The following is a 16,075-nucleotide window of genomic DNA, read 5'->3' as shown; positions in this document are numbered from 1 at the left end:
GCACTAAAGTGCCGATGAGATCTTGTAATTCCAAAGTGGTCTGCTGCATTTTAGTCTGATCGTTGAGTTGTTTACTGTACAAAATCTACAATACCTTAAAGGCAGTCAGCACAGGAGTGGGAACTCCAGCCCAAACAGAAAGGTAGCTTTTATATTTATTTTGCACAGGCAAAAATAAGCAGAGACTAAAAAATCAGCCAAGGTTCTATTTAAAAGTCATATGCTTGTTTTCTTGCTTTGAGACTGCTTATTTTTTCTTTTTTTCCCAAAGAAACTTCTCTTTCTCCTAGTAAAAGTTTGCTTCAGTTAAGACTACAAATAAGGATTTGATGGTGGCAGTGATCTACATGGTATCATATTTACATGGTGAGTCATTGCATGCTATAGGTCTCATGTATTTGCAACAACTAGTACAGCACATCAGTATTTCTTAGTTTTTACAGCTGTAAGAAGTCCTATTCATTTACAGGAGCAATCTTAAGAGTTCTACTACAATGGCTTTGGAACATTTGATCTAATGGGCTGTAGAGAAAGTGATGGCCATCCCATTAATAGGTCCCTTTTAATTCAACACGAATGCTATTCAGAAAGGACAAAGGCATGAAAAACAATTCATTGGGTGGTGATGGATAATACTGTTTTGTCTTTATGTTAATCCCATTTTTAAAAGACATAATTTAAATAAAAATACATATGAAAAGATACAGATAGATAGATAGATAGAGATAGATATGTTAATATGTAGTTTGATCAGAACTCCATTAATCAAAGAAAATCTGAAGGCATCACAACATGTCAGCATCATTGATAAAATACTCAATATAGTTTGTATTTATGTAGTTCTGAAACCAAGTAGTCAGAAAGTCATATACAGAAAGGAAAAAGTCTCGTTATTGTAACCTCACAGCCTAGGCTGTGTCACTTAATGACAAGCCATACTCAAACAATCTCAGGTAAAGAATTCAGCTGTTCTGACTCCCAGTTTTTTATCTAGTTCAGAATGAGAAAGGCTTGGGAGCAAGAGAAAAAAAAGAAAACTTTAGAAAACCAGAAAATTTTCTTATGGCCTGTACGTGGAGGTTGTAATGAGCAGAGGACTGACTCCTTTGCCAGTGGTCTTAATCATCATTTGCATTAAACAAATTAGCTGGTATAAAATCACTCTGTTAAAATAACACTGAATTATACTTGCATATTGGAGAACAGAGACTGCATGGGTATAAGCAAATACTGCCTTGTTTTCTTTCTTGTTTAACTCATCCAAGAGTATTTAAAGTGAACAGTAATTCATCAGGCTAAAAAATCCTAAAATGCATCATATCACACTTGCAGCAAATTCACCTATGTGCAAGGAAAGCCTCATTTTTCACTTGCATTGGTGTTACATTAACATGGCATTAACTTTGGTTGAGCTAATCCTTAGCTCATTTTAGTGTGACAGGAAAAACAAACTTCAAATCTTCTACATAAGGCAGCTTTAAATTGGCTGCATTTTTATTATTATTATTATTATTTTACTCCAGTGTCAAATCAACCTTGCCTACAGATATAACATAGTGAAAGACTGCTTTCCGTGCTGAGATGAGGAACAGTCAATTTAACCTGATAATTTGAAGCTTAATGAGCCTTTGATAAGTAAATGGGGATGTCAGACAAGATAAAGTTCGTTACGAATCCAAGCTAATGTAGCATTCTCAGACATGGAGAACATGGTGCTCCAGAAAAAAAGACCTTCCTGCAACCTGGAGAAATACTTTCCTTCTTTCAACAGCTGAACAGAGGAGAAGCAGCTCAGCAATGCTGGGACTTGTCCTGCAGCTGAAGTGCTGTTGGTCCATTTAGTTGAAGTCTCCGTCAAGACAGGGGGGTAAAGCACCAAGACTGCTGATATTTTCAAATCTCTTAGCAGCAGTAACCACACAGCAGCTTTTCTGCAAAATAAACAAAACAAGAATCCAGTTAATTCAGCAGTATACTTTTTCATTTGGTTAAGCATTCTAGGACAACCACATGGTGGTTTCTTTGTGCACAAGGAAAAGAAAGCAGCTCTGTAAGCTTCTTGCTTACGAAGGATTCTTGCAGCCACTTTATTTGTGAGATGTTTTATACAATATTAAAATAACAAGACCTCTTTGTTAATGGACAAATGGTCCTGGACATGGCTCTTGAAATGCAACAACTCTACTTCTTTGCCTTTCTTGTCATCCAGAATGAAAAGACATGCTGAAAACTTCTCCATTTATTTGTGCTACCACTGCAAGCATTTATGATGCCAGGCCTAAATCAACTGGCACTTGAATGTATTATTTTGGGTTAAATGTGGTAACTGTACTACTTGCCTGATAAAAATAGCTAAAGGGATTATTTAAAAACAAAGCACTGCTATGACTTTAGATCCACTCATTAAGTAAACTCAAATAAACTCCATAAAGAAAAACACACACAGAGGAAATAACACTGCAAAAGCCAAAACCAGGTTTTCCTGCAGGTTAGATCATGGGTAGGTTACTATGTTACAAAGCTATAAAAAGTTTATTTAAAAATAATTTTGACTGCTGTTGGACAGTCAATTTATCTCACAGTTGATAGTTGATTTTGGTTGTAAAAGAAAACCATGTAATACAGTGCTTCCTGCATTAGAGAGGGATAAATTACACCATTTGGTTGCTGTGCAGTTAGTGGCTTGAAATGGGAAATAGATAAAAACATTAGTCTTATAACAGCTCAGGAAAACCTCTTTAGAAAACTACTGTGTAGAGGCACACAGATGAGTGGACCAAAGCAGTCCTGTTCCAGCACCAGTGAAGTGGAGGTGAACGCTGAGGATCACAAAGAGGTATTCATTCCCACTGGATTCCCACTACAGAAGTCGATGCTCAGACACTACCATATCAGCTTCAGAGAGCAAATGGGATACAATAATTGTACCGTGGCCCTAACTGTCAGAGACCAAATGGGATACAATAATTGTACCGTGGCCCTAACTGTCCTCCAGTGTATCATGGAAAGGCAGCTTCACATCCTCTAGACAGCTCATTCAAAGATGATTAACTTCTGTGTTACTACATTACATTGTATAAAATCTGTTCTAATTCTATTTAGTCAAAACAGAGCAAAAACTTCAGCCTCTCACAATAGTTGCTTTTTTACAGGTTTCTGGACAAAACATATTGCAACCAAAAACCCAGTACATCACTAGCCCTACCAAGCAGATGATGGATGATGGCAGCATTAAAAACTCACTTGTGGTGAAAAGTTAACTACTTTTACTTTGGCATCCTGGTTGTTACTTATGACGCACGACTAAAAGGAAGTGGTTTTGCAGTGTGTGTGTTCTCAGCCTCGTTCACATCTTGACCCCACTGAGTTTTGCCCCAGAACCTTTGAGTGGTTCCCATGGTTCTTCAACAGAGGCACCAACTTCTGCGGTAGTTGGTAAAAGGGGCTGAGGGAATTGGTTACTGGTTTATGGAGATATGTGGCTGCTGGAGGTAGCCTGATTTCAGAGTGGCTGAGGGAGTAGGCTTTGGTCAAAAGACCAGAGACAGAACATGAGAGCAAACTGGAGTCTCCCTGATCCCCAGGGAAGGAAATCAAGCCAGCCTGAGAACCACTAATGAAGTGTTTGTTAATGAAAGGGCAAAAGAGAGGCAGGACAGAGAAAGACAGTCTGTCAAAATTCTTTGGGTTGCTAAAATGGTAGAGAAGTGCCCTGCCCGAATCAGGTCCTCAAAAGTGTGGAGCAGCCTCTCTGGGACTCCTCTCTTGTTTCACTACAGTTAGTGGAGCTGCCCTGAGGGTCTGGCCTGCACCTTCGCTAAAAAGTAATTACTTTTCATATTTCTACCCTTTCTAAACCGTGCTTCTAACCACAGCATGAAAACCTGGAAGCTTTCAACACTGAAAAATTATTGGGTGAAATCCTGCCCCATGAGAGCCAGTGGGAGCATAACTACTCCCTCTCAAATGGCCATGGTTTACAGCACATATGGCTTAATATAAATGATTTTTTTCACTTTGCTACAACTTGGTATAAGTGATAGGGCCAGTTCACATTTTGAATGCTTTCCAAAAACAACAGGAATGGTGGTGGTGAATACAGTTTGGATGGTGCATTCTGGACTGCACAAGGTTTTCAGCTGCCCACTGATCCCTTCCCACAGGGGCTACAGTATTTAGATCTGAAGGAACACTTGGGACCCGAAACAAACCTTCTGTTTGGCAGCTCCTCCAAAGAGGTTATTTAGCTGGGGGTGCTCGGGGGACACCTTTAATGTTCTTCTAGGGGAAAAGAAAAACACAAAAGGAAAAATACCATTATTGGAGCATTAATTGAAGATGAATCACATCTTACTTCTAGTTAAGGTAGTGGCAGAACACTGCAACACCTGCATGTTTAGTTAAGCTATTTTTGTAAAGCACAAGATACCAGGAGAGAAGCTATAAAGAGTGATGAGATTTGTAAGGTTTCTTATTAGAGTAAGGTTTCCCTAGCAGAAAATTGGTGATAGGAAGCAGCACAGCATGTAAGCAGCCCACGTTCTTGCAGCATTTGGAAAAGACAGCCTATTCCCCAGGTTGCAGAATCAGAGCTTCACTGGAGCCCAAGTAAAGGAGTCAAACGGTATCCTATGAAACCCTCTAAACAGATTCTTACCTCTGACAAACTCTCTTATTTTTACTGTGTATGAACACTTCAAAATCTTCTAATAATCTCATGGGCATTATTGTTCTGGAAGATTGTAACCAAAACTAAATTTCAATGAAAATTTTAACAATTTTTTATTGTTATTGTTTACCATTTTACAATACTTATTATCCTTACTTACATTATTAACAGGAACATTTCACAAGGACAAGGCTTCCAGGACACATCCTGCCCAGAACCTACATCATCTCATCAGCAGAGCTACTACTGCTTTCTTATAATCTTTGCTTGTACCTTTATAAAATTATTTTATTATTTAATACTATGGACTCTTAACTCTTAATTATGGCTGTAGTTCAAAAGACACCTTGACATCCCAGGCAATGCAGTACTCATTTTATTTAATATAAATGTGCTTTGCCTGCACAGGAGGAAGTGAATATGCACTACAAATGCTGAAAATATTCTGAAACCTGCTTAAAATTATCCCCTCAGGAACCACTGAACCACAGAGTGGACTCACTTAGCTTCAGCCAGCAGCAATCTCATTAACAGTGTGAATCTCTCAAACTCACTGACTACTTAACAGAGGAATATTCAAAACAATTTAAAATCTTGATTTTAAAAAAGTTGATCCTCCAACTCAGCCCAGTGGAATTGTTTGTGTGAACAGACAACTGCTTCTTTCATACTGACCACTAAGCTGGCTAGCCTCGAAGGGCAGGAAGGTGCTTAAGTACAAAGATGTGCAGTGGCAGAGTCTCTGCTGGGAAAGGTATCCCTTGGGAAGAGATAGGATGAAATCTAATAGCACTCATGGGGAACTCCAGAGAGAGCCTGAATGGGTTTTCAAGGCTGGAAGCTGAACCATCCACAGCTGGAAAACTCTTTTCCTATGGTAATTCAGTGCTTGTTTTGCAAACAGTCTCATTTTGCCAAGAAATGCATCCACTTCTCAACATATAGAGATGGCATGACCATATATTTCTTCCCAGACATGCAAGATCTGATGAGCAAGTGTGAGCATGAGTTATAACAGCTAAATAAAAACAAAGGGACAGAGGTGGCTCACAGTGACAACAAACACAGCAGCAAGGAGGACTCAAAAACAAAGCCAATACTGATGTGGCAACAAAAGAAGGCAACAGCAGATCCACAATGCACAAGGATATTAACACTTAGGGACCTGGAGTCTGCAGTGGAGCCTGTGGTCTGTCAACCATGGGTGTTTTAAGGCAGCAGTTGCACTTATTCTCCAGCTAAAGGAAAACCAGAATGCGATTAAGTGTTTTTCCTAGAATTTTACAATTCAACAAGCATTTCCTACAGGTCATGTGTTCTGCCATCATGCAATGCTGTCATTTCAGGACATTAGCCAAATGGCAGCTAATCCATAAAGTCTGGTTTCACAGCAAAAAGACACTCAGATGACTTCAGATCATTTTATGGACATCATGAGCAACAACAATGAAATGGCATTCTCATAATATTTTATGCAGACATAGAACACTTTGTCATGATAGTTCTCCAGTGAAGCAGTATAAGTGACATAACAGCATGGAACACACATTTCTAAGATTCAAGGATTATATACCATTTTTCCTTGATGAGAAGCTTTGAGATGAAATCTTTGGCCTGATCAGAAACATCTCGAAATTCCTCATCTTCAAAATCCCAGCTACAGGACAGGATATTGTTGAGGGTCTCGTTGTCGTCATCCCCCAAAAATGGAGACAATCCACTGAGGCTAAAGTAAAAAGAAATATGCTCAATCCTCCTGTCTTTCCCCATCCTGTATATGATCTCCAATGCATTACCTATGGTTATTATTATTATGGCCTATCTTATATTATTGTCTAAGAAAGTCTCCAGACCATTCTCATTCTCTCTTCTATTTACATATTTAAATAATCACCCTTCTTCCCTAACAAACCAAGCATTACTGTCCTTCATGGTGGGTTGTATTTTTGAGAACTCTCACCACCCTTGCACATATCCACTGGGAACTTACCAGGAAGTGTACATTATTCTGGAATTGTGATGTTCAAACAGTAATGAGAGATGTGAAATGACACAAAGAAGAAAAGCTCATGGTGACTGGGAAAGAGGAAAGATTACTGAATATGGATTTTGGAAAGTAGCCTACATTTTCTATTTTTGGTACAGATTTTGTCAATCTTCCAGTATAACAACACATCTGGATGACTGACATAGTTCAAACTAGAAACAGCTTACAAAGGAGATACTGAATCCTACTTACAGCATAAAAGTAATGACTCCTACACTCCACATGTCTGTAGAAAAGGAGACAAAGTCATAATTCACAACTTCAGGAGCAAGAAATTCTGGAGTCCCAAAGTTAACTCGAAGTTTTTCCCTGGGTTTATACCTAGGAAACGGAAAGATTAACAGAGGACATCAGTTACAGCTCTAATTAAAGTAGCACCATAAGCTGTCTAGCACTTAGGGGGATTTCAGAAGCATATGGGAAATCCAGCAGGAAAACAAGGACAGACAGAGGCATAAAGTAAAAAGAAATATACCTATATATAGAATGAAAATGTTTGCAAGCTTTATGTCATACTTTAAGGCAAAACACAACTGTTATACAAAGGAAGATATTCAGATTTCAATGACTCCTCAGAGCAGCTGTTATCATTCTTTTGGGACTTCTCCATATCACAGGCATGGAATTTTTACCCAGTAAATCCTTCACTGAAGTTATGGTACCTAATTAAACTAGAAAGTGATACAGCTTGGGATATATTGTAACAGCCCCTGGTGGTCTCTTGCGCTTTCTTTTGAAGAATCTCCTAACATTGCAGACAAGAGATCAGACAAGACATACCAGTGTGTTTGTCCATTTTAGGTGTTCCAAGAGACTTAGGTGCAATCTTAGGCAGAATCAGCTCTCCCTAAGCATTCTAGCTGAAAATAAAGGCTTCAAAATAAATATTTATTTTTTTTTTATTCAGCTCCGATTCCATATTAAAATATATCCCTGGTTTAAAGAGACACATCAAATTTCTCAGTAGGAGACCACTGTGTATCAGATATGTCACTGTAGAGATGCAATACTTTTTTTCACTGTTTCCTAATTAATTTATAATTAGCAAGAATAAATGCACGTACCTTCTTGCCAATCCAAAATCAATAATTTTTATTTTATTTGTTGCACGGTTCACACACAGGATATTCTCAGGCTGCCACAAGAAATCAAAAAACAATGTAATGAGATGCAAGTAAGCTAAACTGGGTTTTTAGCAAACTGTAGGGAGAAAAAAACATGAAAAACCACGCAAACATCTCACAAGCACCTTTTGCTCTCCTCCTTCACCAGATGGGAACATCCCCCTGCTATCACACAGCAGTTGGGGTCGTGTTCTGTGCTTTGCAACTGCTTTTCCTTCTCCTTGGCTTTTCAATTTGAGATAAGGCAGCAGTTCAGACAAAGAACTCATGAAGAGGAGTGGGACAGAGAATGCAGACTTCCAAAGAGGGGTTTCAGGATGCAGGCACCGTGATTTTACAGACCTTAATAAGCTGACACTAATTTTTTAAAAATAATAATGTTAAAATGTATTGAGCTTTGAAGTTTATCTTGCAGCTTTAGGTTTCTGAGTTCATTAATGTTCTGGCAGCAATTGTCTGACTGAACACTGATAATTAAGTTAGTCATATCAACTTCATGCTTTCCTCAGATATTTTAGCAAGAAGTAGGATTCACAGGTTTAATCCCCCTGGATTTTCATAGGGCCAAATGCTGTTCTTCACTTCCATGGCAGCAATCCATTAACTTCCTAGAATTACTCCAAATTCATACAGAAGGGACTGAGAACAGAATTTGGCCAATTGTCTTTGAAATGTAAATACCTAAAAGAGAGTCTCATATTCACTGCCAGCAGTTTTATAGCTACTCTGTCTTGTTGCTCATTGAGTCCTCTTTGAAACAAAACAGTCCTCAACACTTAAAACATTAGTTAACCTTTGCCACCATTACTAATTCATTTTACATGTAGGACTTTCAAACACCATAGGACTTTTAAACACCATCTGTCCATAGTTTCTGAGGTCCTGGATGATTATGGTCAGGATTATTTTCTTACTGATTCAAGCTTTCTTTCCCAAACTCATCCGTTACTGACAGCAACCTATGAACAAGCAAAATAGAAGGGAGAAGCTATAGCTGGCAAGCACATGAAAAGAGGTCTCTGGGAAGAATTTCTTGGACTGTATATGTAACTTTTGTCAGCACCTTGACCTCATGTTGAAACTGTGTCATCTCCAAGAACATAATTAATGTGTCCTAAAGAACTGTGCAAACTTCTGCTTGATGGGTTTCCAGGTAACTGGATGTTTATAAAGAAAGTGGAAAGTGACCCTGGTCATTGATTAGCAACTGAAGCAGGTCCCAACAAGCAACTGCTCATTTGCAAAACCACTGCAATATGTATGCTAACAATATTAAAGGTGTACTACATTAACTGCATTATTATAAGCCAAAAACAGCAGCCGTGATAAAAATCTCACCAAAGAGAAAACCATCATGTGCACTTTTTCTTTTTGCTTTGTTGCAAAGCTGAGGATCAGTAGGAAGCTTTAGAGTCAGTCATAAAACTAAAGGCATCATCCCATTTTATTCCTGCACTAAACAGAGGTAAGAAACAAGTCTATTATGTGAATAAAATATTGGATTAAAGGAGAAAGAGCCAGCTCCAATGTACAGTGGAATGAAAAATACCTTTGCAACAAATGCTTCCTAAGGGGTGACAGCTAACCATTAGCAGCCCAACAGAGGTAAGAATGTGCAGTCAGTGGATTTGTTTTTAAAAAGAAATGAGGAAACTTTTTGTGTATGAAGTTTAATAGATCAGATAACTAAGCGAGCACATGGTAGAGAATCTGCTGTTCTTCTCTGGGCTTTCAGCTGCACTAGTAGCTATTGTCTAACCCAAAACAGACATGTTGTATTTGTTACATCAGATATTGTCTATTTTTATTTCTTCTATTTTAGCAAGTTCATTTTAATGAATTTTCCCTTAAGATGGCTATCTATTGATGCCTTTTCATGACAATGACAGTGTAGTGTAGTCCTCAGAAAGATGTGCAGGGTCTCCACTTATCCTGAATGACCCACGAATTTAGTTCCACTCATTTATGCCTCAGTTTCTGCTTGGTAAAAAAATGGGTATAATTCCCATCCTGTGCCTTATGCATGAAACAGATCTTGTGCAGCTGACCTGAATAATATATTTGCACAATATCTTGAGATCCAAATCAAAGAGAAAAAAAAAAACCCAAGGCATTTGTAGTCAGCTGCTGGATTTCTGTAAAGTCAGTTTGTGGAAAATGCAAGCGCTGTGAGGCTTGATGATGTATGACCACGGTTCTCATCTAATTTACTTAACCCTGGTAGTAAATTTAGCTGATCTCAGAGTGGTTAAAGTAAATACACATTGGTCTAAGGAAAGCAGAATAAGCCCTTTGTTGTTTCTGCCATGGGAATCTGCTAAGGTGTATGGCCTACCATTAAAAATAAGAATTTCCACAGCCGTCACGGCATAAAACATACATCTCAATTATTTACCTTGAGATCCAAATGAAGAATGTACATTTGGTGCATGTACTGAATTCCCTCACAGATCTGTTTGATGAATAAGATAGTATCCATCTCTGTCAAGTTGTAGTTTTCATCGATAATTCGTTCAAATAACTCTCCTCCTTCTACACTGATGAGAGAAAGACAACAAAGTTTTGACGAAGTCCAAATCAAATCCCATGCAATTAGAGTAACATAGAATGTATCCAACTGGATATTTTAATTGTTCACAATCAAGTTCAGTAAGGTGCATCTACAATATGAGCTTGCACTCCAATTTCAACTTTTCAAGAACTGGGTTCTGATGCACAGTGGCCTGAACTTCTTCAAAGTCTGAAAGTCCAGCCTCCCCTCCACTGATGGGTATGAAAGTCTTGAAATTTGAACCTGATGCTGTTTTGAGCCTTCGCATTGTACTAGTGAAATGAATGAAGTCATGTGGAAAAGTAAGACAGTGTGCTGAACAATCTGAATTTAGAACTGCGGTCTCCTCCCTCAGAGTTTAAGAGCTACAGAATCCAAAATTTCAACTTGAAACTATGTGAAGTCAACAAAAATTACTTCTTAATTTCTCATCACATTTCAGAATGACTCCAGCTTACCCATTCATAGCTACCCAGACATTTACCTTTAGTATTATGTTAATCTTGTATACCAAGTCTGGATGACTATTTGAGAACGTCCAGAATAGCCAAGCTTACAGGACTTTGAACTTCATTCCATGCCTTTCAATTTTTCAGTTATGCCTATTTTGGCTTTCTCAAGACAACATCTGTTTAACTTGACAGGCAGTTATTTCGTGCCTAATTAATGTGATAAACCAGCACAAAAAAACAGGTTTGTCCATTCAGCCTCCCAGTATAAGGATTAACCTTAGTATAAGGATTAGGCACAACACGTAAAGTTGTCTCCTCTTCAGTACAAGATATCTTCTCATTTGCTTCCCAGAACTGGAGATATTCTGAGATGTCTGTTTCTTAGCTGACACAAATTAAAACTTGAAATGAACGTGAAGATACACAATACAGCTCTATCTTCAAATGGAGAAGTGGCTTTACAACACCAGGAATTTGGCACATTACTGGAAAAATGCATAAATGGCTGCACAGGAAAACTTTTCTCCAAAATGCCTTTTTTGTTGTTGTTCCTGAGAATATCTTTCATATGCTCATTCCACCTGTAAGATGCTTGCCCCAGTTACACTGTGACAATGCTTTATTTCTAATTTCAAGAGAAAGTAAGAAATAAATGGACAATTCTAGCAGAAGTAGTAAAGACCGAAAGGGAAAGAAAATAACACACTTACTATTCCATGACAAGGACAATGTTATTTCTTGATTCAAAGGCATCATACAGCTGGATGAGATTCACATGATTTAGCTGGTTCATTATATTGATTTCATTCTTTACTTCATCCTGTAAAGAGTCATGCGTATTTTTTCAGAAGCCTATTTTGTAAGAAAGCTACATGAAACAGGACATAGTTTGAACTAAACATCTACATTATCTTCATGTTTTCATTCACGGCAACCAAACCCAAGGTTTCCTTTGATTGCTCCTGCAGTGGTAGATGTCAAGGCTAATAGGAGCTACCAGACTGAACTCACACCTCAAGTGAGGAACTACTTTAGTAATAAGCTACTTGCAGGGTAAAGGAAGCAGAGTGTCCACACAGACAAGTAGTGGGTTCATAGGGTTGCAAAGAAAAGAGAGAAGCTGAAAAGGACCTGGTTCAACCAGCTGTAGGTATACTAAATCAAGCTGTGTATGAGAAGACCAGGACAGTTCTCAAAACCTCCCTTTGCAGTCAGGGGAGAGAGTCTGGTCCCTCCATTCAGCCCAACTATTTTAAGTGTGCAGTTTAGGATGGGCTGAACCATTCTCTGATGGTGCCAGTCTGTCTTCATTGACTATCAGAAGATAATTGGTGATCAGCTTGGCCACAGCTACACCTTAGCAACCCCAGTTAGCTGAGACAAATCCCACCCTTGAATGTCATTAACAATATTGCTGTCACACAAGGGACACTCTGCATGTCTTTCCTGTGAAAGCAAGCCCCAGATGGCCATGGGGTTTGCAAAACGGAGCAGACTAATTCTTCTCATCTGTATTTGTGGTGATGTGAGAAGCACAAATCATGCCTCTTATCAACACCCCTCACAGTGAAATCAAGTCATTGCAGCAAAGGCTACGGTGTGCTTGGCAAAAAGAAACACAAAGAGTTGAGAACATCGTTGAAAAAAAGAAGATCTAAAGAAAAAAAAAAAAGAGAGAGATAAAATCCAAAAAGAGGATTTTGATGAGTTACTAGAAGATCTGGAGAAGAAGGAACTAGAGCCAATGGTCCTTTGAGCATGAAGAATTTTCAGCCACTTGATCATAGTTTGTTGTGTAGCTGAAGAACACTGTGGGATCCATTGGGGAGCAAAAGACTAATATCACACTCTACCAACCTTCTGTTTAGGACCTTTGGCTTTTATAATTTTGGCTGCTAGCTTGAGACCTGTTGCTTTCTCTTCACATTGGTGCACTTGACCAAATCTCCCTCTAAGGAAAAAAGGAGAAAAGAAAATCATCCAGTGGTACTGGTGTCAGTCCTGAATGTAAACTAGGTAATTGTCCTCTTCCTACTGGGTTCCATTTCAATTTCTCTATTGATGCTCTTTTCTTGTGCAGATTAGATTTGCTGCTACTCATTTAGGCACACCAAAATCACACACTGTTCTAGCTGATATTATCCCACTTGTATGATTCACTATACTCACCTCATAACATGCAGTGACTAATCCTGGGAAAGTCAACAAACTGTGAGGATAACAACTCACTTATATGCACAATCTGCCCCTCTCAATCTCATCATTCTCCTCCAAAGGGAGAGTTTTCATGATGAAACAAAGCCTTACTCAAGACCACGTTGCCATCAAAAATGGCAATATCGCTCTCTCCTAAACAATGTCAGCATGAGAGATCAAGTAAGGTCACCTATCAGATTAGCCTGCTGATCTATCTGAAAATATGCATGTGTTTTCAGGGATGGAACCCACCAACAGAAAGCAGTCTACAACATGTCTCTATGTCCTGCTGGCTGCAGCGTGATGTAAAGTATTACAGCATCCTAGCAGCCCTGTCATAAAGCCTGAGGGCAGCTGTCTGACCCAGAACAATACCAAATACAAGCCAAGTCTGCTGGTGCCAGACTTGGAGCCAAAATTCACTCACACAGTAAAATTAGTCTCCTGTTGTCACCCCTATCTAAAACACTGTTAGACTTCCTTGACTTCAGGTCTAGTGAGGCATGTGGCTTCCATTCACCTCCAGGGTGCTTGACTAATTTTGTGCCTTGTTTTCCATGTTGATTGGTTTCATTTGACTTACCCTCCCAGGATTTCATTCTCATTGACATTATAGTAATTGCTGATCTCCACCCTTTTGGCTGAGACAATCCGGTGATCAAATGGTGCTGGTGGAGTAGGAGTGTTATCTACAAAAGACAAAACAGACAGATAGCATGAGCAGTCACATGCAGTGCTTTTTTAGCTCCTGTTTTAGTTCCTCTCTTCCCCAGATAAGCTCATTTAAGAACTGAATACACCTACTGTAAGCTTTATAGACAGGTCTTTCTCTGTTATTTAGGAAGGGTTTTATTCCAGGAGCTCTGGCTCAGAAAACAGGGTGTGGTTGGAGAACTACACTACTATGACAAGGACTGCTTTATTTATTAAGTTAGGATCTTCTGCGTAACAGTAGAAAGAGGCAAACTGAAGACCACTGAACTAAACCAATGTAGTTTCATAGCCACAGAGGGCCTTAGCAATTCATTTGAAAGGAATTTGGTTGATCTTTTTCTTCTTTTTTACCTCAGGGATTGTTAATAAGCGAGTATGTACTGTAACTCTCCAGCAGGGTAGGAAGAGAAACTGAGCTCTCATCTACGCCCAGCTAAAAGAGGCTATTTCCCAGCTTTTTCTGTTCATAGTGAAGTAATCCCCTTTTCTACTGACTGACACAACTTGTCACTCTCCACCTTGTGGTCAGGACTTTCAAAGATCACATTCAGAGCTCGTGCATGTGAAGGAGTTTCACCCTGGCAGGCAGCACCTGCAATTTCCAGCATGGCTCAGGACCCAGTCTGGTAGGACATGTGGCAACTGTCATGTGCTCCTCTGAAGAATTTCTGTTCTTAAAAAAAGATCAGACGTAAAGGGGGCACAGAGAAGGAATGGGTTCCCAACATCACACTGCAGCAGCTATGGAGTTTCGGCATAAATGCAGGCCTCTGGTGTTATTGTCCAGATCTCCACATGCTGGAGCAGTCTGCCATCCTGTTGTCAGAATTCCTGCTGGAGACCAGCCCTGCATGCCTAATTTCCCTTTGGATTTTTTGCAGGGTGTTGCGACTACGATTTCATACCCACGTTGTTTTGCATTTGATTGATATTCCTGAGAGTGACCTTTGGCTGACCAAGGTGACAAATACTTCTTCAACTGGTTGGGAGGGCTACAGCCCCAGTGGTTCAACATGAGCTCTTTGGTTTGGAATGCCAGCTCCCTTTTTTGTGAGGCTTGTTGAGCAATTTTAAAACTGTTCATTACTCCAGTGAAAATGATTAAAAACACAAACAAAAAAAGCCCTGTGACAGCATGTAGCTGGCAGAAACACTTTGGTCATTAATGTTGCAGTAGATTGTCTGCATTCACAGTGAATGTCCATTTTTCCAGGACACCAGCTGTGTACCTAGATTTTTTATTTTTTTTTTGACAGTGCTAATAACTTACATGGTCAGGAAGTTAGTTCATGGTCAAGAAATTGTGAAAAGCTGGAGCTTCTGGAAGTTTGCCACCTACTTGGGATGCTGCAGAGTCTGAATTGCATGGCCTTAAGTATGAGCCTTTACTTGTTCCTGAGACCCACAAAATGCCAAGAAAGCCTCTAAAAGCAGACATTTACTATAATAACATGAACTCCAAGGGCCCTAGCATGTGAGAATAAAATATATTTCTGAAAGCTCAGCTCCCGAAAGTGACCAAACTTTGGGCAAGGAAGTGTTCTTTAAAAGATATCAGAATACCTCTTTAACACTATGCCTAAGTTTTAGCCTTCAAGATTTTCCCAGTGATAGACCCTCTGTTTTTCTTTTCCTGAATACCAGGGGACATTTCTTCCTATTCAAGAACGATCTGCCACTACAGATCAAAGATGCCCCAAGAGAGACCCCACTCTAACCTCAGTGTCATCCCTAACTATCTGCCAGAGCTCAGGACAGGTTATGGAGTATATAGTTTTAATACACTATCTCCCATTTTCTGCTACAAAAATCTAGCACAAACATTGAATGAATGTTTCTCTCTTCCCTCTCCCCCCATTCCCAAAGCAAAGAAATTCATTCTGAGTCCTAGGAATGCACACACACACACATATCTCAAATCCTTCAAGCCATCCTCTCATGTCCCATCATTTCATACACAGGGATAGGCACTGAAATTCTTATTCTAATATTAGAAACCTCTGCTTCACCCTAGTAAGCACTGCTTCAGAGTTCAGTGCCTTGGCAGCATTTATCTGACTGTTCAATAACATCAGTCAGGCTTCCACACAAAAAATCTGCATTCCTTTCTTGTGCAGACTGCAGTTGTTCTCACTTCAGATTGCAGTGGTACGAGTATGAGCAAGCTGGTTTTGCAGGCTACATCCAGAGCATTGCAGATTCTGTACTAACACATGTTCTCAGCACTTCCACAGGTCAACCAATTTTGTCACACATGATATAATTTCTCCCACCACTCTATACTTAGGAGTTTCAGCTCTGTTGTTAAAAGAGGAGGGAAAG

The 16,075-nt window shown here is 39.3% G+C and overlaps 1 protein-coding gene across 1 annotated transcript in view; it reads right to left on the bottom strand.

The window, feature by feature from the left end:
• Nucleotides 1–5,819: 5,819 nt before the first annotated feature.
• MYLK4 (myosin light chain kinase family, member 4) overlaps nucleotides 5,820–16,075 on the bottom strand; it is a 25,462-nt gene continuing 15,206 nt past the window's right edge. The window contains exons 5-12 of the mRNA XM_010000966.1: nucleotides 13,623–13,728; nucleotides 12,701–12,794; nucleotides 11,554–11,663; nucleotides 10,236–10,377; nucleotides 7,781–7,851; nucleotides 6,909–7,037; nucleotides 6,243–6,395; nucleotides 5,820–5,907 (exon numbers count right to left, since the gene is read on the bottom strand). Of these exons, the coding sequence (XP_009999268.1) occupies nucleotides 5,820–5,907; nucleotides 6,243–6,395; nucleotides 6,909–7,037; nucleotides 7,781–7,851; nucleotides 10,236–10,377; nucleotides 11,554–11,663; nucleotides 12,701–12,794; nucleotides 13,623–13,728 (893 nt within the window). The remainder of the gene's footprint in view (nucleotides 5,908–6,242; nucleotides 6,396–6,908; nucleotides 7,038–7,780; nucleotides 7,852–10,235; nucleotides 10,378–11,553; nucleotides 11,664–12,700; nucleotides 12,795–13,622; nucleotides 13,729–16,075) is intronic.

This window comes from Chaetura pelagica, unplaced genomic scaffold, assembly GCF_000747805.2.
Source record: "Chaetura pelagica isolate M959 unplaced genomic scaffold, ChaPel_1.0 scaffold104, whole genome shotgun sequence".
NCBI classification, from domain to species: domain Eukaryota; kingdom Metazoa; phylum Chordata; class Aves; order Apodiformes; family Apodidae; genus Chaetura; species Chaetura pelagica.
The sequence above is the reverse complement of the archived record's forward strand: the minus strand, read 5'-3'. Positions and strand labels throughout refer to the sequence as shown.